This window comes from Antedon mediterranea, chromosome 6 (genome assembly GCF_964355755.1).
Source record: "Antedon mediterranea chromosome 6, ecAntMedi1.1, whole genome shotgun sequence".
NCBI classification, from domain to species: domain Eukaryota; kingdom Metazoa; phylum Echinodermata; class Crinoidea; order Comatulida; family Antedonidae; genus Antedon; species Antedon mediterranea.
In genome coordinates, this window is record NC_092675.1 from 4,320,438 (window position 1) to 4,344,031 (window position 23,594).

The 23,594-nt window shown below is 31.7% G+C and overlaps 1 protein-coding gene across 2 annotated transcripts in view; it reads right to left on the reverse strand.

Annotated features, from left to right (window-relative positions):
• Positions 1 to 23,594, reverse strand: part of LOC140051495 (phosphatidylinositol 3,4,5-trisphosphate 3-phosphatase and dual-specificity protein phosphatase PTEN-like) — a 44,085-nt gene that overhangs the window by 6,873 nt on the left and 13,618 nt on the right. For both annotated transcript variants that reach the window (XR_011845525.1, XM_072096732.1), the window contains exons 2-8: positions 21,173 to 21,257; positions 20,861 to 20,905; positions 12,930 to 13,104; positions 12,253 to 12,360; positions 9,844 to 10,044; positions 1,722 to 1,829; positions 1,127 to 1,342 (exon numbers count right to left, since the gene is read on the reverse strand). Coding sequence is in view for 1 of the 2 variants with exons in the window: in XM_072096732.1 (XP_071952833.1) it covers positions 1,127 to 1,342; positions 1,722 to 1,829; positions 9,844 to 10,044; positions 12,253 to 12,360; positions 12,930 to 13,104; positions 20,861 to 20,905; positions 21,173 to 21,257 (938 nt within the window). In the remaining variant the exon portion in view is untranslated. The remainder of the gene's footprint in view (positions 1 to 1,126; positions 1,343 to 1,721; positions 1,830 to 9,843; positions 10,045 to 12,252; positions 12,361 to 12,929; positions 13,105 to 20,860; positions 20,906 to 21,172; positions 21,258 to 23,594) is intronic.

Genomic DNA, 23,594 nt, shown 5'->3' on the forward strand with positions numbered 1-23,594 from the left:
CCTAAAAACAAATAGATATGCCATGGATAATATACTCTAATTCTAGTTTATTATAAGAGAAAGAGAGAGTTTGTAAGTTTGTTATACAAATGAATGCTACTGTACTAATCCACAGATGAAGTAACAAAAAAACTGCAATTGTCACATTTTTTAACCACACATGAAAACCAGCTTGGTATGCGTGTGTACCTTGCTAGTATACACAAAATTCACATCAACAAACGCAATGTTTAAATCATTGTTAAGACATCTAAATTTAGCTGACGTTTGACAAGATCAATCCTTATAAATAATTTACCAAGAAAAAAAAATCATTCATAGTCTCAAGGTAAACTTGAATAATTCTTTGAAAGGTGATTTTAAATCCGGAAAATGAAAAAAGACATTAATGTCCTGATCACAAAACAATACATCCCTCAATCTGTCATTTAGAGCATATTAAATAGTTGACATTATACAACAAATAAACAGCATATGTGATCTAGTGAAGCAAGCTTGAATTTAAGAGATGGGGAAGAGGCCAGAGGAGATGGGGAAGAGGTAAGAGGAGATGGGGAAATGGTCAGAGGAGATGGGGAAGAGGTCAGAGGAGATAGGGAAGAGGTCAGAGGAGATGGGGAAGAGGGCAGAGGAGATGGGGAAGAGGTCAGAGGAGATGGGGAAGAGGACAGAGGAGATGGGAAAGAGGGCAGAGGAGATGGGGAAGAGGGCAGAGGAGATGGGAAAGAGGCCAGGGGAGAATGAGTAAGAGGTCAGAGGAGATAGGGAAGATGTCAGAGGGGTGAGGAAGAAGCCAGGGGAGTTGAGGAAGAGGCCAGGAGAGTTGAGGAAGAGGCCAGGAGAGTTGGGGAACAGGTCAGAGGATGGGGAAGAGGCCAGGAGATATGGAAGAGGCCAGGGGATGGTGAAGAGGCCAGGGGAGATGGGGTAAGACAGGATCAATACATTTTAAAACTTTTCGATGTATTCCAATAATATTTTTATCAACTTAAGTTTGTTTGTAAAGTTGACTCTTAAATAAACTTTACACAACAATTCGATGCAATGATTATTAAATATCAAATGTATATACACTGTGTTCTATTGATTAAATAAATGTTATCAAATCAAATAAATTAGAACTCACCTTAAGGTTAGGGGAGAAAAATTTATTTGTTTTATCTTTATTAGCTTTGTCTATTTCGTCTTTATTGATTACTAATACATAATTGTCACCACTATTAGAATCTGTGGAGCTCTCTGTCCGTGGTAGACTGTCAGTACTATCACTTGAACTTAATCCTGTTGTGCAATGTACGATAAAAAATGTGTTAAACCAGAAATGGAACAAGCTACGTTTGTCCTGAAAAAAAAAAAACACACAAATTTATTTACATTACATCAATTATATCTATCAAATATCTTTTAAAATATGAATATATTAATATTACTATATGCTATCCAAATTATGGTACTGGCAATAAGGTACTTGATGTGGGTGAAATTACAAGACTTCTTCTCATGACTAAAGATAGCATTACTAATTAACACTCAACACTGTATTTTGTTTGTCTTATCAATATGTTTAAATTAGCAACAACTTCACTGAGAGTTAGAAGTGGTTATGAGTGAGAAGTGGTTAGAAGTCATGGGACTAAAGATGTCATAAAGTACATAGATGTGCCAATAGGTTATTTGGTTAAAATTCAGACTACCAAGTATATTTTATAAATATATTTCACCTTTTTTAATTTGCTAGCCTTGTGAAAAAATTCTATTTTTACGTCTCCGCATACGGGAAAGGGCTGCGACATGTTGTATGTGATAGTATGATCTCCTCTTTTAAGACCCTGAAAGAAAATAAAGCAAGGAAATATAATATATTTAAATTGTGTGTTATAGTTTATAATTTACATTTTATTTGAATGAAGAGTACATCTTTCATTCACTTACAGTATGTCTGTCAGCGTTGTCACAGTCTAACTTGTTGAAAAGATTGTTTGCTTTACTTTCTATCATATATTATCACTACATGATTTATACTATTTACTAAGTAACCTCTTCATTACAAGACTGTTCTCCTAAAGGACCCATATCAAGACAATGATCCAAACACCCCAAAATGATTTCCTACTCCTTTTTAATAGTGTACCAAATTCATCGTGTACATGTGTAAAAAAAATGTTCGCACTATTTAGTGACAATCTGAGGTGAGGTCAAATTGAGACCGCTATTACATTGCAGCTAAACGTTGCTACAAGTAAACAGGTTTTGAGGATCCATACTAAAATGAATTGGTTTTTTTTTAAACCAGTTTTTCTTGCCATCAGAAACAAGCCTAAATACAATTTATAAAACAGTAAAAGAAACATCAGTAACATCTATCACTTATCAGGATGCTGTATCCATTTGACAGACCTCAATATAAATCAGCCAGCCAGGTGCTCCGGAAGTAGAGACACTGATAACAACCACCAACTTCATTCCTTCACGCATCAATACACAGGGCGTTGAACTCTGTTTGATTTTATGTATGTTTAATAGTTGACGTGTTTATGTTTTATGCCACATGATAATTAGGACACATAAAATAATTATATTTAGAACATATTACATACTAATATTTAATAGTTGTCTCTATTTTATTTTGTCTCTAGTTGTCTCTATTTAATATTTAATATTTGTCAGTGTACAGAACAATAAATGTAAATTGTTTGTTTAGAACCTATGCTTTGAGTTAAGTGAACGCGGAGAAATTTATGTTTTACAACTAAAGTAAACACATATTAAGCGGACACTTGTTGTGTATTCTTTTTTTTAAGATGGGAAAAATGTTTCGGATTCGAATAAAAAAACAAATGATCTCCATTCCGACAGTGTATATGTTGCTAAAAGTGTCATGGTATGGTTAAAAGCCTTTACAAAAAGTTGCTGAGTGATACTAAGGAAGTTGCAACTAACCATGTTAAGAAGAGACAATAAGTGATATTCTTGATCTCCAACTACTGTGTTAATATTTCCTGTCAAGTGTCAAGGGTAGACTTTCTAGTCCATGGTAACTTTGCCATGATAATCGTTTATTCAATTATTAAATCTATTAAGTAATATTTCTATCTCAATGTATATGATGATGATATATGCTGTAAACTATACTCTTTCAATGAACTATGCTATCTCGTCCTTAGCTAGGTAATTGCTAACAACTTCACTTATACATGGATTGCATGACCCTGGATGGACTTAGTAGTAGCGCTAGAAATTCTACAATACTGAACATTCACAGTTAGTATACATTGCAACACATAGTTTGATGACCATGTTTAAATATTGTACAAAATTGATATTTATCTATATATATATTTACATATTATTATGTTTAAATTAACATTCAGATGTTTAACAGGTGCAATCTCTAGGAGATTAGACAATGTAACTAATACAGAGGAGCCACGATTAAGGGGACACCTTTTGGACTAAACTAAGTGTAGGGGTTTCTTCTGAACATAGGGTGGCTACAGGAGATCCCTAGTTAAAAAAACATAACAGTTTTGTAACTTATTTTTTTCATAGGAAAGTGTTCCTCTCTAGTAATGGTGTTCCATTTTTATTAATAATAACAGAAAGCTGGCTACAATGTGCAGGCATATATTGCTTCTCATTCATTTCATACCAATCTACTGTATCTATGTTCCATCAATTACAGAGGCACGATTTGAAAATCCACTTTAAACTCCTAGACAATCAACCTAACCACCAAACAAAATTAGACCTAAATAATCTCTTTCAGACAGTCATAATTACAATACTAGGGGATGCAATTTTAATTTTAGAATCCCAACTATCAATGGCACATGTGACCTTTTTTTACAATGCTATTAAAGAATGGAATAATTTACCAATTAACATTAAGGAATCACAAACTGTTTGTTGTTTTAAAAGTAAAGTTAAAAAGTATCTACAGGAACGTTCACTAGCTCTAGAAACTATTTAATTAGCGCTTCTTCTTTTTCTGTTCTTTCAAAGGACCTCATTGGAAACAAGTCCGTAGAGGACTTTTATGAGTTATCCTTGGCATCCTTGTTTTATTTTGGTATTTTTATATTTGCCAATTTTAATTGTATGTCTGTGATATTTTATGTACTGATGCCGAAATAAATCAAATCAAATCAAATCAAACAATAGAAATCATGCAGATGATTTTATTTAGTTATGCTCCAATATCATAATTATTAATTCACAATTTTGATAAATAAATACATTAAAATATAACATATTGTACTTCTAAAAGGAATTTAAAAAACAATTTGAGTTCATAATTTTAAAATTGCAACCCAGTACATTGTTTACATTACATCCTTATTCATTAGACACCCATATTAAGGGGACATTTCATTTGGTCCCAAAGTTACTACACATAATAAGTTGTTCCACTGAATTTACAAAACAAATATTTAAAAAAAAAATCTTTTCCCCTAATTTCCAAGCTTCTAAGTACATTTTTTATTTTTCTGTAGCTACTGTACTTCAAAAAAAAATAATCGATTGATTGAAGACAGAAAGATTTTGAAAGTAGATTTCATAAATTGCTTATGAATTATTAAAATGCTTGAAAGAGCGGAAATATATTTCATAAATTGTCAAGAATTTAAGTTTCTTCTCTGTTATGACATTTAATTATTGAAACATTTAAATTGATTTTAAATCCGTCTTCTAAAATGGATCAAATTTAATCTTATCAGATGTGACCATTTAGCAAAATGATGAAACTGATATCATTTTCATTGATTTTAATACACTAGTGAGTAGAAAGGTAGCTGATCATATCTAACGGGTGTCATAATGTTCGCCAAGAATGACTGAGGAAGAAGGAATGAATTATATTCTCGGAAAAAGAAATAAGAAAAAAGGAGATGAAAAATATAGAAAATTTCAAACAGATCCATATTTCATTTAAAAGGTTACTGACCATTTACTGTCAGGTGAAAGACATACATACATAGGAAGAAGCAAGGAAAAGGATAGGATTTAGGAATTCTCAGAAAAAGGAAAGTTCATTCCTAATAACTCTTATGCGCTGTACTACATCAAACTCAATAAAAAAAAATGTGATGTGCCCAAATATGGTATTTTTATTTCTTTATTCTGATATAATGGAGTAAGAGCAGTTTTCTGTTTGGGCTCATGCCTATTACTTGCTCCTGGCAAGATGAATTGTAAAATGTACTTTATGAACTTTTGCCGAATAAATATTATTATTATTATAAAATCATAGGATAAAAACACAAAAAAGTACAGAGACGGCAAACTTATTTCCATTGTGGTCCTAAACAAATATAACATGATATGACATCATCATGTTCATACTGTATATATATATAATCACTTTTTGTCACATAACGTTTACCAAGTATTCCTTATTATTACTAGGCATGTAGTATGGCTTTTAGAATTTTTAAAACAGTAATTACAGAGCTCAGTGACTATGACGGCTATTGAAAAATGCACACATGTAGAAGAGGTAGAAAATGACGGATATTCTGAGAGACTGAAAATAATAAAGTTCACAAACAAAACCATGGAATGAAGTAAAGGAGAACTGTTAAACAAATAATAAAAACAACTATTAATGGTTGTTAGATGGTTTTTAACTCATATAATGATAGTATATTTCCAGCAGTGTTGGATATATTGTAAGACGTAAGAAGTGTTTGACGTAAGAGTGTGGAGTAACTCAGAAAAAACTAAGCTCTAATCAGTGGACACACTCTATTAAGGGGACAATTTCCGCTGAAACAAACAAGGGGAAATATGTTTTAACATAATGACCAACCATATTCAGAAACTAACAACATGCGGAAAGTCTGGAGGCTGTACTGTATTGTTAAAAAGTGGGGGTGGGGAGGGGGGGGTGGGGGAGCAAGAGTTCCTGCATATTTTAGCGTATAAATCATTGCGCATTCAGATATTTTAATTTCTCAGAGCAAGCTAAAACCATTTAAGCTTTCTATATAACCATAATATTCAAATGTAATCTGTATCCTTGCACAGCAAAGTATATGTAAAGGTTATTAACCTCATTCAATTTAAATTTATGCTCTCAATTTAAGTACCGACTATTTTAAACTTGCTATTAATTGATAGAATTATAATACAGACAAACCTGATGCATTTTAATCTGAAATTATCATAGTTTGAACTTTATTTTTCCATATTGTAAAAATTATTACATAGAATATCATATTACAAATTGAATTAGCATAATAATAAATGAATGTTGAAATATTGGTTTGATGGGTTTGCGCCATAAGCAAAATTGGTATCAAAAATTACATACACTATATATTCAACTTAATTATAATTCATTAGAAATTTAATTTAAAATTTAATAATTATGATTAGATATCAGTAGCCATCTTAGTTATTGATTACAGATAATTGACATAATATTAAAATTTATTTTATAATTATTCCTTTTTAGCAAAAGACTCCACATAAAGCTCTGTCTACACTATCAAACATGTTTGACAAAAAAATGTGATGTGTCCAAATATTGTAGTGATATATTCAAATATGGTAGTGATGTGACATCATCATGTCCATATATAGGCAAATTTTTTTGTCACATAAAGTTTGATAGTGTAGACAAGGCTTTAGAAATTATTAACATAATGAAAGTGGAATACTGGAGGAGGGTTAAAAGTAGGAAACCTCTATAAACGTGTTTGGGGTGACGCTCCATCTCTTCCGTAACATCCGTACATACACAAAAACGACAACAATTGAATTGAAAACGAGTTAATTTTACACAAAAATTAATCATTGAAATGTGACAATTAAAAAATTAACATCATCAAATTTATTTACAATTAAATTACATTGATTATTGTTAATGAGGTTCGTTGAAAATTAAATCAATTTGAGGCTATTTTTAAACTCAGTTGAGCTTTTCAGTTTGAGGCATGCCTAGCAAGCGTAACATAGCACGTTATGCATACTATACCTTTCAAACGACTATTCATATTGATAAATGAGAAGAAGTCAGAATATACTAATTACAGTTGAACATCTGATCGAATAAATTCCCATTAAATGTGCATAAGAGACAGTGAAAGTCTTGAGGTAATTCAAAAAGCCCATTTATAGGACAGCGCACTCATTAATATGATTAAAAGTTTATGAGCAGAGACAAATGCATGAAAGAATGCTCCCAGCCCGGTAAGATGAGAAAGAAAGAAACATTGTTCAAGGGTCAACGTACTTTAGAGTGGCGTTCTTGGAAAATGATAAAAACAGAAAATATAATTTACAGAGACCACCACCTGCCACAGTAAATGATTAGGAAATTAAAATGTTTATACACAACCATATGGTGTATGGTACTGGCAAAACAAACTTCTTGCGTTTTAGTAGATTACATACAAACCATTGTAATATTATCTAAACTTTATGTGACAAAAAAAATGTGATGTGCTCATATGTACATGATGATATCGCTGTCACATTTGGGCATATCACAACCATATTTGGGCACATTACACTTTTTTGCCAAACTAGTTTGATAGTGTAGACAGAGCTTAAAAGAGACTTTTGTTTATAATTGTTTTTGCTAATGGATTATATAGGTTTATTTTGAAAGCATACTGTATCTATTTAGATCTCTGATGTACATGGTCTAGGGTGCCACAATGAATTATGATAGAAGGAACCTCAGTGATCTATGGTTTATGGCTTCCAGATGGTCTATAATAGAGGCAACACAGTGGTATGACCATATACCAGGGAGAAGGGTTTGTCTCTTGGTTGGGGCAACATGGTTTGTCTCTTGGTTGGGGAAACATGGTTTGTCTCTTGGTTGGGGAAACATGGTTTGTCTCTTGGTTGGGGCAACATCGTTTGTCTCTTGGTTGGGGAAACATGGTTTGTCTCTTGGTTGGGGCAACATGGTTTGTTTCTTGGTTGGGGAAACATGGTTTGTCTCTTGGTTGGGGCAACATGGTTTGTCTCTTGGTTGGGGCAACATGGTTTGTCTCTTGGTTGGGGCAACATGGTTTGTCTCTTGGTTGGGGAAACATGGTTTGTCTCTTGGTTGGGGAAACATGGTTTGTCTCTTGGTTGGGGCAACATGGTTTGTCTCTTGGTTGGGGCAAAATGGTTTGTCTCTTGGTTGGGGCAACATGGTTTGTCTTTTGGTTGGGGAAACATGGTTTGTCTCTTGGTTGGGGCAACATGGTTTGTCTCTTGGTTGGGGAAACATGGTTTGTCTCTTGGTTGGGGCAACATGGTTTGTCTCTTGGTTGGGGCAACATGGTTTGTCTCTTGGTTGGGCAACATGGTTTGTCTCTTGGTTCGGGCAACATGGTTTGTCTCTTGGTTGGGGTAACATGGTTTGTCTCTTGGTTGGGGCAACATGGTTTGTCTCTTGGTTGGGGCAACATGGTTTGTCTCTTGGTTGGGGAAACATGGTTTGTCTCTTGGTTGGGGCAACATGGTTTGTCTCTTGGTTGGGGCAACATGGTTTGTCTCTTGGTTGGGCAACATGGTTTGTCTCTTGGTTCGGGCAACATGGTTTGTCTCTTGGTTGGGGCAACATGGTCTGTTCTCTCACCAATTTTCTCTTTATCATACTGTATAGAAAGGAATTTATAATGCTAAAGCATTATCTAAGACTAACAGTTTATGTTGCTTGAATTAGGTCAAGCAATAATGTGGAATTAGCGAAAACTAGTACAATAACATTTATATTCAACTTTATGTTTAAATAATAATTACTTCTCTTTAAAGGCAATACTAGAAAGTATATGTAGAGCAAATTCCAAACTTAGTTCATCAACAAAAAGTTCAAAGTTTAGGTGATACAATCATCAAAAAATTCTGATTCATCTACCAGATCCTTGATCAAGATCTATTGCCAAAAACTCTGCGTCATTCTAGTGGGTGGGAAATGAACAGAAACAGCTAGGCCCACGTGAGACACGGTCTGCGTCATGACTTTGATGTCTGAAGCTGGATGTCTGCAAGATCTGTCCACAGAGGTTGCTGACTCAATTTCTCATGAACACAGCCAATCACCTTTAAATACCGTTTACTATCACTTATGAATGAAACTTTTTGAATATTGTTTTTTTTTTAAAATTGTATATTAATTATGCAATGAACACTAGAAGCAGTGGCGGAAAGAGCGTGCAGGTAATTGAACAAAGAAGGCTTGTTCAGATGATGGTAATAGGGACTTTACAAAACACGACGTTTAGAGGAGAACGACGAATATCCTGTTTTCGCTAAAGCGTAAAATCATATACAGTCAACATAGCCGTTTTATTAGTTACGCACCCGCATGAAGACGACGACCGGCAGTATCTCTCTCCCTCCCTTGTCTTGCGGCGCAGGGCCCTTCTGATCGCTTGGCTCGGGTGATACATTATAGGCCTTTCTAGCTAGGGGCCTCGCATTCAAACGCCGCTTTTAACACAGCCATTTTAAGCCAATAAAAATTTCATTAAACAATTAACTTAGAAGTTCAAATATTATTTAGAGTTTTGAAAATTCCAAGTTTAAGTGCAATTTGAACTGTATATTTAAGGTAAATGGCAACTTTATTGTCCTCAAAAAGTAAAGACGACGAAATTTCAAGCTAAGCTCCGCCCACTTTGTTAAAGCTCATACATAAATTATTTATGAGCACCGTCCTCTGGCTTCCCGTCATGTTTCGTAAAGTCCCTACTACTGTACATTGAGTGCAATGCAGAAGAACACTATTGCTTCATACAAAAACTTTACATTACCTATTTCATCTTTACACACAAAACAGACATTTTCAAATGTATGCTCTTTTCAATGATAGTTTAATTACTTGCTTTTACTTACCTTTACTACATCTGAAGTATGTATTTTCACTTTGTGTTGATAAACGACGAAAAAGGGTGTACACGTCCCTCCAGTAATCATAGGTACCGTTTCCACAGTCACTCTTTTTAGTAACAATGTTTCTTGCGTGTACTCTAAACTCCTCATTACAAGTTCGCCATAGTAGCCAACATACCGACGTTGACTAGGAATTGTTACACCCTACAAAAACAAAAAGGAATCCATTATGTATCTAATGTCTCTGATTCTTGCAGTACTGTAACCAAATAAATGAGTACAACATTTTGAGACACAACCTCGTTAGTTATTATGGATTTTCTTAAATATTTGATACGCCTTCTTGTGTCTATGTCATGTCAATGTGAAGGGGTTACCACTTGATTAAGAAAGTGATTAAATTTGCTTTTGGCAATCCTTGGCAACATGCCAAAATAAGTAGTTAATAAATTTAAACAAAAATTAGAAAATCAAGCCATTTAAGATTAAACTACAACCATTTAAGATTAAACTACAACCATATGCGAATTCTAAGAATAGCTTTTCGTATATAAACGATATTATAATTTAGCTGAGTGAGAGTCTTTTGTACTCTATCTCATCCTACACACAAAGCTGATCAATAGACTTAGGCCTACTGTTTATACTGGGATAGGTCTAAGTTCCCTCCTACGTGTTTGGGCTAATTTAGAATAGAGATTTTCTATTAAACAAGTATTTTTTAGACAAATTTATGATGACCGATGAAATTTGAAATGACCGAACGGCTATCTTCACACGTGACATATTGAAGCAGCAGAGGTCAAAGACTACGGACGAATACGAGCTACTTGGATCATAAAACTCTTACTATGCTTGGTAGTATAATTTAGTTAATAATAATGGTGTCTAATGATGTAATAGAGATATGTGTAGTGAGATAAGCTGGTAGTTGATAACCAACCATGGATGAATTTTGTCAATTTTGTACAAATTTAATTAAAAAATTTTTTAATTTATTCTTTCTTTATTTACTAATAGCAAATTGGAGCAAACATAAATAGCTTTCGCTAATCGAGGGTTGACAAATAATTGTATACAGTATGAACAATAGTAATGAAATAACAAAAGCAATACATAGCAATGCAATTAACAAAATAAAGGACATTTAATAACAAAAAATTATCTTAAAATAAATATTTAGTTACTTTTATAATGCTTAAATAAATCAATTTAATTGCAAACATTTAGAAAGCAAAATTAATGTTTTGTTTCTTTATTGTACACATTTTAAAAACTGTGTTTCGAATTTGGAGTGTTTACCACTCCACCACAATCTATTATTAAATAGACTAGGGTAATTAATATATTTAATCTTCCGATATATATTTAATTATTATAGTATATATTGTCAATTTTCATGTATCATTTTTTTTAATTTTTTTTTATTTTCAATCTTTCTTTAATACATTTTTAATAACCTGCTATGATAATCTTTTGTCTTATCTAAGGAGTTCAGTACCACGAGATAGAAGGTAGATTATCATCAGCAGATAAACGCAAACATTGCAGGAAGCCTGTCTTTGTAAACTCTGATGTCTACTGTTTGAATAGTTACATAATCTTATTTCATTTCAGTAAACTCAATTAACCAGGAAGTCCTACCAACGTCTGACGATAGTTGTGTCATACATGTTTAATTAAAGCAATATTCAGAAGCAACAACTTGAGAAAGTTAAGTGCACACTTATAAACTGTACAAAGCTCTTCATTATAAGGTTATGCCGAAATTTCAAATAAATTTCAATCTTGTAAAAGTATTTTAGATTAAACTTAGGTTATTATTTGATGGAATCAATAACAAAAAGTAATTTCAATTGCTAGTGTTTAAAGGTTTGCGTGCACAAAATAAGGTTTGGAAAGAAAAAGAAAATTTGTAAAATTAAGTTCAATTCAAATTCAATTCAAAATCAACATTTATTTCCAAACTGGTGGCGTCACCAAAAAAGCAAAGCTTGTGTCAGGGACGCCCAAACAAAACAATCAAAAGCAAACAATATGTTTGAGAATCTCATTTACGTTTTGGTTTTTATTCAATTATCATTTCGTAAAATAAATTAGGTACTGTATGCAGACTCAAATATGATTTGAACACAGACAATTGTGTTTGAAGCACGTTCTTAACAATCGTATAAACTTCACTGGCAGAATTAGGTACAGTAGGCACACGACACAGGACTAAAGTACGAATTTAACAATCTTATCAAAAGTTATGTATAGGTCAGGTATAAGTCATTTCTTTAGCCATACATACAAAACCAAGTTGCATTCTATTTGGTATGTTGCATAAACTAACTAATTCCGATCAATATACTGCTACCCCATAATAATTTTTTTGATTCAAATTACACCTGACGTTATGTTTAAACTTACCTTGCCGTCTCTCGTTCTAACAGCACCATAAAACTCCATAGCATCTTGCGCCGTACGGCAACGCCCTTGATGTAACAATAGTGCACACACCATTACACCCGTCCTTCCCTAAAGAAAGATTTACAATTAGGTGTTCACAATTTGTTATTGTTACAATTATGACTTTTGGAAATGGTTTTAATAATTACTTCAGAGAGACTTAAGCTCTGTCTACACATATAAAACTAGTTTAAAAAAAAAAGTTTGATGAGCCTAAATATGGTAGTGATATGCCAAAATATGGGCAGATCACTTTTTTTTTCACATAAAGTTTGATAGTGTAGACAGAGCTAAAGTTGAAAAAGAAATTTGGCAGATTGCTCACACCCAACCTCTCTCTATAGGTTTAACAAATAAATTGAAACTGTTGGGTCTTTTTGCCAAATGCTACATATTTGCTACCTCCACCATTTCTACACATATGGTATTAAAGCTACTGTATGTGTGTGACACAAAACTACACTTTTTTTCTAATATAATTCAGAAAGTTGGAATTTCAGAGAAATATTCAAAAGAAAGTCAATAAAAACGCAACAATTTCTGTCAGTCATTAATATTTCAAAGATATAGTGATGAGAATTCTTGAAACAAATGCCTTGAAATGACTCCCTAAGGGCATGAAAAAACTGATGGCCTACTTTTCCTGCTTTGCAATGTATAGCTGCAATGTTCTTGACACTTGCTTCTAGCCAACATGTAACATCTTCACAGAATGGTTTGATTAGCTCCATCTTTGGAGGATTGTGGTCGTCAAATGGGTAACATGCTACTCTGTTGTAGAATTTTGAGGTATCGTAATTTCTTTCTGAACACCTACAAAAAAAAAAAAAAAAAAAAATTATAGTATCATGTTAAATTTTGAAATTTCCAATGTCATGTCATATGAAAGTTGTCACCGATTTGCAGTATTGTATCTTTGTACATATGGTGATACAGAATAACGTGTCTTTTACATCATGAGACACCAATATTTAAAAACACACACCGTAGGCATAATCTAACCTTGACCATAACATAATACAACTACCATGTAAATACCACAAAAATTAAGATGGACTACACATGAAAATATTAAACCATTAGAAAGAAGTTTAATTCAAGTTCAATACATTTTTTTTTCAATAATGGTAATAATGGTGACAGTTGGTAAAAAAACGCAGAAAAGTCATCAAAATAATGACCAAATTTACCTGTACACTATACATTATAAAGATTATTAAAAACTAAAATCATAAATTCAAAAGCCATGATCATTCAGGCTAGAAATATAGACCAACATTTTACTGTAGAACAAGACAATTTCTAACAAACCTACAATACAAATAATACATAACAATACGAGACCATCATGATTTTATTTTTATATAAATCATAATCACAATTGTTGAGCAACTGTTTCAGATATATTACACTTATAGTGAGTTGCATTATGCAAGGAACTGTTATCGACAACAGACAACAAATTATGGTACTGATATAAAGCCATATGATGCTACCATTTCAGGCATGTTGTCCTTGGCATATATCTACGCGTTTTATCATCTCATAATTTTTTTTTGTCTTGCATCGCATCCTAATACTGGAGAGATAAATCATCGATTGTATTTTTGAACATGTTTACATAATTATTATTAATCAGATGTGAATTTATTTTTAATGTTAAGTGCATCATCAATCATTGCCTTTAAGACTTATGTTTTATAATCAATATGTATATTATTTTAAAATCAATATGTATATTATTTTTTAATCAATAGGTATATTATTTTATAATCAATAAGTACAGTACATCATTTTTTAATGGCCACAAAATATTCAGTTATACAAGCGAATAACACTGCAGGACAACAATTTGAATTCATAAAATATAATTATATTTGATCCATTTTTTTTCCTGGCACAAACAAAATGACCTTTTAGGCACGGGTTAGATTTTAAAAATTTGACTGTTTTAACTGTTCTTCCAAGAAATTTCCAAAACTAAAATAAACCACTGTATATTTACAGGGTCACAATGACGTGTCGAGAAGTAATCTTATTAGAAGCACGCTTTTCAGCGGTTTTGTGATCCTGTCAGTAAACGAACGCGGTAGTCACTGACAGGTTATGTAATGATGAATCATTGACTAAAAGGTGTACACTGGCTTTTAGTTGAGTCAAGAAGAGGAAAGAACGAGGGGTGGGTTAAGTGATTCATGTCTTTCTGTCGTAGCAGGATATGTTAATACTCTACCGTTATCATTATCTGTGTAACAAGCAATATTATACTCCATGTAAGGTCTCATTATAATTTAATGAAATGCTACAACTTGTAAAAGACAAAATACTAAACATGGCTAAACCATAGAATTGCACTTTCAGTGGTAAACAAGAGAAATAATATATTAAAAATATTGGGAACCAATTATTGAGAGAGTTGATATTCATAATTTTTAAAGAAAATTTGAGTAAATAAAATTTTTTAATTTAAAAATGTTACAAAAATTAAACTGTGAAAAGTCCTATGTGTGAATATACAGTAATGTTAATTGAACAACATTCTAGACTGCTCGGCAATCATATACTGTATAAAAATAATGATGTCAAACAGAGAGAACAAGAAAAAAAATATTTTTTAAAATCTATTATTTCTCCAAAATCAATTTTTATTTGTACATGTCTGTGTGACTAGATAGAACATTTTAATTTTATACTATAAAATCACACAGTTATTGCAGCATACACTCACTGTCAGCTTGTTGCAGATGAAGAAATAAAAGTCTAAAAAGAAATTGACCTTTTGGTTGATCAGTTGAAGATTCCATTCTAAAGATCTTAATCTTGAAGATTTAGAAAACTACAGTTTTTAATAAATTATTCATAATTATCATTAGGTACTGATATACTAAGATATTAGACATTTAAGAGCTTTTAAATACCACTGAATACATTTTTATGACAAGTTCAACCTAACATAACAATCAATATTTATAGTTAAAAATGTACAGAAGGTAATTCTTTTTTTTAAACTGAAGTAAACTTCAAACAAATTGTGAATTGTCAAGGCATTGGCTGAGTACTAGATAATGTACACATATATTATAGCAGTTGGACCATTAGGGTGTTTATGCAATAGTACATACTATTTAATGACTGTTTAATATTACTTGTGATATGATACAAACATGTTTATGCAATAGTACATACTATTTTATGATTGTGTAATGGTTATGATATCATACTGTATGTGATATGATGTTAAGCGAGTTAAAAAACCAAATTCACAATATGGTACGGTGCATTTAAAAACAGAACTTCAAATGCAACCTTTACAACTATAAATAGATGCATTCAAAACCCAAACTTCTTCAAATTGTAAATTGTCAAGGCATTGGCTGAGTACTAGATAATGTACACATATTATAGCATGTTAAGTTGGACCATTAAGGATACAAACATGTTTATGCAATAGTACAGTACATACTATTTAATGATTGTGTAATGGTTATGATATCATTTGTGATATGATGTTAAGCGAGAAAAAACTCATAAAAACAAATTCATAATATGGTATAGCAGAAGGTTTACTATGTAGATACTACTATAGGCTGGGATATAAATTGAATTGGTTTAGATCTGCATTTTACTACACTGACTAAAGTCTACACTAAAATAAAAACATTTAAAAAAAGAATTTCAATTGCAACCTTTTCAACTATAAATAGATGCATTCAAAACCCAAACTGGTGTCTGGAAGATGCGAGCCTACTAAGTGCATCAAAAACCACAGCTGGTGTATGATCAATTAGCATGATGGCTGCCTTGCACTTGTGATAATAATTACTAGACTAACTGTGCCAAGGTAACGAATACTATAGATTGATGAAAACAGATACGTGATAGACCAAATGAGCGCCTGACTCTATGATAGACCTTGAACAGCGTTGATAAACTCTTTTCTAGCAAATTTTGAGCTAAAACATCTTAAACTAAGTCAGGCAGGAGTCAAGTATCAAAGTTGTTGTTTTATTCAAAAATATTCCTAATAACTACCAATTAGTATACGATGAATGTTGCCTGTTGGTAAATCATAGAAATTGGATAATTACAGATAGCAAATATTACTGTACATTACTGAAGTATTGTACATAGTAAGTACATTAGACTAGACAACTACAGTAACTACCTCTGTAACTTCTGTAGAATGTTAATGTAAACTAGAAAATGTTCTAAAACCAAACTTAAAATAACTTGACTGTAGTAGTCTGTAGTACCAATACAAATCAATACAGCAGTAGTAGGGATATAAATATCTTTTAAGCTGTAAAAATTCATTTTGTATTATTTACATAAATGGTACTGTAGGTTCATTTTCGCAACGTGCCACTTGATTACGCAACTATCGAATAAAAAAGTAATTCTGTGCAAACTCAGATCATTAACAATATAAAATGACTGTTTTACCCAAAGGCTAAGTTGTATAGTGCGTAGTGTAAAACTTCCTATCATCAAAATTGTAAAATGTTTTTGTATTTTAATTATGTGTGCGATAGGATTACTAGGTAAGTGCATGCATTGTGGAATCAAACATCTATAAATATGATCAAAATACAACATCAATCAGTTATTGTTCCATATGAGAATTTGTAACAGCGTAATTAAGGTGATTGGCCAAATTAGCAAGTGATTTGCTGAGAGGTTAACACAGTGGAACCGTAATTACGTTGCCATAACAGCGGCAAGGGTTTGAGACTAACTAGCACCATGGTTCTGGTGGTAGAACACGTCTTCTCGGATAAGATCTACCATAGGTCAGGTGCACCTTAAAGAACCTAGTACATCTTTCGAGACGAGTAGGGGGTACTGTACCCCGGTGTATTAGTACACACACAGCCACTGATCAAAACTGGGCCATCTGGAAGACCAGTCTTTGTCTTAAGAGGTTACCAAGCAAAAAATAAATAACAAATAATGTTAGCTAAAAACTATTGTCGGAAGACGGAAAACGTTAAGAAGAAGAAGAAGAAGAAGAAAACCTACACAGTCAAATATATAAACCAGTAAATGGTGCACCAGTGAAGGAGCCTAGCTATAGCCTGAACAAGTAAGGGTCAGTTTCTAAAAAAAGTACACCATAACTGACATATGAATTCAATTAATGACAATCAGTATTTTCTAAGAAAGTTGTGGCTTACAGGTAACCACAAGGATGGAAATTTTGATGAATACTTTTCTGGGGGTTTTTTTACTTAAAGTTTCAGATTTCGGTTGACCACAAATTATAATCATCAATGGGTACAGACAAAAAGCAGTTTGATTATGGTGAAAAAGACCACCCAATGTCATCATCACTTCTGAAAAATGTCTATTAAAAAATACAATTATAAAATGATTGCTTTACTACTCGACTTTATTTTAGTTGTCTTTCAAAAAGATGTTACAATTATCGGTTTCAACAAATATCAAGTGATAAAAATATTTCAAAATAGTAATTTTAATCTGTACGCAATTTTAACTCTCTATAATAAAAATACCTGATACTACTAAACATTGTATATGTTATAAAATGAAATCATGGAGAATAGAAATAATAGGGAGGTTTCGCAACCTTACGAATACGATAACGAAAACGGATACGTCATACATTTGTGAAACTTTTGAGCTGATCCCCATTTCATATTCGTAAAGCGTATTCGTGTTGACGAATATCACCAGTCATATTCGTAACTACAAAACGAGTATAGTTTTTTATCTATTTGCACATTTTGCATTTGAATCAGGAATGATTCATGATTATAATATAATTATAGATTTATTGAAAGTAATTTACTAAAGTAATTTACTAAAATGCCAAGTCAATTTTGATAAATAGCAGTTTTTAAAGTCCTCACTCGCTTTGATGTTACGCTAGGCCTAGGCAGCCAAGCACCAAGCAACACGTACCTGTGCTTCGCTCAAATTTACCGCAGTCATATTTTGGACGCGCCTCAATATTTCGTTGCCATGCGAAACAGATTTTTCTATGGCTTAGGAAAACGAATACGTGTGCGTGACGTATCCGTTTTCGTTATCGTATTCGTAAGATTGCGAAACCTCTCTAATAATACTGATAATATACTAATATAATACCTTCATCATGAAATTAAGGAATATAGTAAGTCCGACTTTACACCAAGTCTGTATTTATTATCTTTTTTATGTTAGTCCCCCAGCTGACGTTTCGATTTTTGTCTGAAGCACGTATGAAACATAATATGTGCCAAAATATTTATCTTTTTAATAATATTAAGTCAAAACTCCATCTGGAACCCAGACTAAAAGTAAGTATTTTGTCATTTGGAAATAATAACAAATGATATTTTGTAATTTTAATTACTGTTTTATTTTTATTATTCTATTGGAAGACACTCATTTCAACATTTGTTTAAAATAATACGTTATGTATTGACTTTATTACTATTAATTCAAATTATAAAAGAAATATTATATTTTACAGTACAATATTAAAAAATCTATCATCCTCACCACATTATTCACACTCATAACGACGAGAGACAGTGAACACATAAATCATAACCATCAATTGAACAACTTCAGAATAGATGCAATATAATTATTACAAATCACCATACTCACACAAGTAAGTGCACCAGTTTGAGTAAGCGCCCCAGTTGTACATAAACGTAAGAGCTATAGTTTAGATAGCGCCCCGTTTAAGGAGTGTGCATCAATGTAATACAGTAATTCCTCTTTAAGCATCACATTTGAATTTAAGTGCCCCTTTAAAGCTCTGTCATCAAATTTTATGTGATTTTATGTGAAAATGATGATGATGATGATATCATATCATTACCATATTTAGGCACATCATTACCATATTTGGGCAGATCATTTTTTTGTTAAACTAGTTTGATAGTGTAGACAGAGCTTAAGGAGTGTGCATCAATATAATAATTTCTCTTTAAGCATCACATTTGAATTTAAGTGCCCCTTTAAAGCTCTGTCTGCATTATCAAATTTTATGTGACAAAAAAATGATGATGATGATGATGATATATCATTACCATATTTAGGCACATCATTACTATATTTGGGCAGATCATTTTTTTGTTAAACTAGTTTGATAGTGTAGACAGAGCTTAAGGAGTGTGCATCAATATAATAATTTCTCTTTAAGCATCACATTTGAATTTAAGTGCCTTTTTAAACCTCTGTCTACATTATCAAACTTTATGCAACAACAAATTATGATGTGCCCATATATGGACATGATGATGTCATATCACTACCATATTTGGGAATATCACTACTATAGTTTGATAGTGTAGACAGAGCTTAAGGAGTGTGTATCAATATAATAATTTCTCTTTAAGCATTTTAATTTAAGTGCCCCTTTAAATGTTTGTGATTACTTTGCCTTACCACAAGCCTCATTCCCCCATTTCTTTTTAAGCATGATACATTGTGGGATTATGTACCACAGTAAGTACACAATCTTTTTCGGAACTTTACTTAATAATCAGTATATCATACTTGAAAAATATAAAAAAATGGTAGATTAAGAGAAATTTATGGTATAAAAACATGAGCCGATCTATTGAGATTAGTAACAGCAATGTGTAAGCTTGCACTAAGTCCACAAAGTATTGTTCTTTAAGGAAAATGTTGGAATTACACATAAAGCTAATTTATTGACATTATTATGGAACCACATATATTCTAGTAAAATATTTTACAAATTTATATTTCATTTTATATTACAAATTTAATTGAATACATAGCCTAGTGTAATGAAATAAAAGTGTACTGCATTTGCCTAATTTGATTTAGTAAGTTACAGTAGAGGTATTGCTTTATCTTATGACTGCTAAAGTAATTTACTTTTTTCCACTTCACAACCAATGCCCTATTCACCTGAACTAACCAATGCCCTATTCACCTGAACTAACCAATGTTAGAATATTTATTTTCTTATTACTTATATTTACTTATTAAATTAAAGTAAACATTTAACAAAAGAAAGTATTTGCCAACTGGTAGCACATGATGTCCAAATATTTGGAGATAGATGGTGCACTAGTAAAAGGTTCAACATATGACAATACAAATTAGTATTAGACTAATAGTATTAAATTAAATAACCAAACAGCAATGGACATTCATTACAAACTATAATTCAATACAAAATATCCAATAGGGAAGATTATTATACAGTAACCTCCTTTTCATATGATATAATTATTGAACATTTTAATACAAAATACAGTACAATTAGATAGATACAAGTCAACTTTATTTTCAAAATCTTGAGATGGGTTTTGCACCTTCGTAGAATCATTAAATAATACAAAGTGATAAATATTTAAATAAATGATAATACAAGTTACCATCTTTTAAAGTTTTGATTAAATAAAATGCATGCCATGTACATGTTGGAAATCTGATACAGTTTGGGGAAATAATACAATAATATACAAAGAATTTTATTACTGTACGCCAACTAAATTTTTAATTTTGGAGCCGCAAGTCTATCACTGATTAATATCAATTATCAATATTATAAATAATAAAAAATTGATAAAATACTTACAGATTGTAAACTTTATAATGATCTTTGTGGTTTCCATCTAAAAATCTGAAATTAAAATTAACAAAATTTAAAAAAAATTGTTGTAATTAATTGAATTTGCCAAGAAATATGTAAGTTTTTTTTTAAGGCTTTTTTAATTGGCAGGTAAGTATATTGTTTGGTGGGTTTCAATTAGTGGTTTGAATGCTAGGCATGGTATAAATGAAACCATTCATTTTTGGTATTTATAAGTGGTCCAATAACGAAATTAAAAATATTATTAAAACCAGTGGTGTATATGAATAAATGTGTAAAGTAAAATGGCTGACTTACTTGACTACAGCATCCATATCATTCCTGTACACCCTTTCTAATCGTTCAGCGGGGAATCCCATTGCAATAATATTTGGACAAATATCTAGATATTTAATTAAGGTTAAACAATGTTCATTTAATTGTTCTTCAATCTTTTTTCAATATATAAACACATAAAATTGGGAAGACCAATGCCAAAAAGCATTGACTGGTCGAGCTCCTCAAATTGATCCCATTTCTCTGATACGAAACAGTCTAAATCTAAGGAGCTAGTACTATATATCTCCTCAAAACAGACCAGTCACTTATGCCTACTAAAAATTCTGCTCTCGTTATTTTAGTTTCTGCTAAAATGCAATAACTGATTTTAATATCAAATGAATACACCACCATTTTCTTTGCAGCAGAAATAGGACAACTAACAAAAATGATTGGCATTCTAGAAATGATTGATAAAAAGATACCCAATTGGTTATGTGTTTGTCAAGCATTTAAGTGGTTAAAATGCTGCTTTTAGTTGAAACACGCAACACTTTTGTTTGACCTTGGAGGTGAAACCAATAAATGACATTTTTAGACCACAAACCAGGGAGATGTAAATTTTACATCTCCCTGCACAAACATACACACACATATTTGAGTACTTTATTCTTTGGAAAGCAAAAACTAAATAAAAATCTAACTCAATACAGCAACACAATGTTTTTAGCCAGACATACAATTATACTTTTGGAATAATAAATAATAATCAATAAAATACTAATAATAACACATTAATAATACTTTAATATTATAATAAATTTATATTTTCTAGACAAAATATATTTTTATTGGCTTTTATGAACTTAAACATAGTCCAGATAACTATGCTATTGTATTTTTTTTTGTAACAAATAAATTGATTAAAATACTGTACATGTCAAAAAAATGTAATAAAGCTCTGTCTACTGTACACGCGACTATCAAACTTTATGTGACAAAAATGTGATGTGCTCATAAATCGACATGATGATATCATATCACTACCATCTTTGGGCATAACACTACCACTATTATTTGGGCAAATCACACTTTTTGTCATTTAACTAGTGTGGTAGTGTAGACAGAACTTTACATGACGAAATTATTTTCATTCACTTTTCTAGATATAGATACAGTACCTACTGTATGTCAGTATAACAATCTGAGTAGATTCTTGTCATTTGACGGAGGATTGTGGGTCACATAACATTCAATAACTACTCCATTGAACTCTTACATCATCAAGAGTGCAATTATTTAGTTATGTGCAATTCGCATTCATTCTTGAGCAACCAAACAAGGCTACTTTAACTTTTATCCTGTGCAATTCAGTTTTCGTGAACGGCTGACTAAATTAAAGGATGTTCCAGTTCTCTTGTGCCAGCAGCATGATTGTACAGGGTGCTTTTACCAATTTGCAAACACAACATAAGTTACAGTAAGTACTAAAAGGCATTTGTCATAAATCCAGAGTGTGTGCCAAACACAAGAATATAGGCTGCCATTGGTATAACTTTACACAAATGCATCATTTTTTCATATTAACCCAAATTTGAAAGTGGATCTGATTTTTAATAGATTTTTCTTGTAAGATATAAAAATATAGGTCTTCAATACAACAATCTAGGACATATTGCATTTTGTATACCACTACACTTAGAAAGGAATGCATTTACAAGGAGATGAACAATTATTTTTATATAAAATATAATATATTTTTGACACTTTTCTGCATACAATAAATATTACTACTACAGTACTACTACAGTACACTGTACAACACATGTTTCACAAATTATACAATTCCTATTCACCATAGTTAGTATCTACAGTATATAAACTTTGGCATGGATTAAATCTCTCATCTTTCCATTCCATATTTAGTCATTAACATTCCATATATGGAAGTTTAGATTATTAGGAAGAGATTGTAAAGAAGATCACCAAATGGATCAGTTTCTCCCAAAGGTCTACTACGAAAGAATTAACATAAATACCACTATATTGATGACTGATGACCCAGGTTAGGGTCATGGGTCACCATATTCAGCTTGTGATTAAATATTGAACGTTTTACAATTATAATATTCAATATACAATTTAATAATTTGTATTAAAAGCTGGTACCCTTTTGTATAATTTTTTTTTAATTCACACTTAGAAAGATCATTTATGTTGTTAAAATTAATATTATGATAAAATACATTTAAAAATTTAAAAAAAGTTGGCATTGTACAAACTTTTGGTTTTCTACACTGGATTACCTTGGTGATTACGTCATAAATTTACTGACGTGTCAAAATGAATGTCAAATTGAATCGAAAAACAAGTTTATACACGTACCGGTACCAGACAACAAGCACGCCTATCAGTCGACTACAAGCACACGTACCAGTCGACTACAACCACATATGTACAT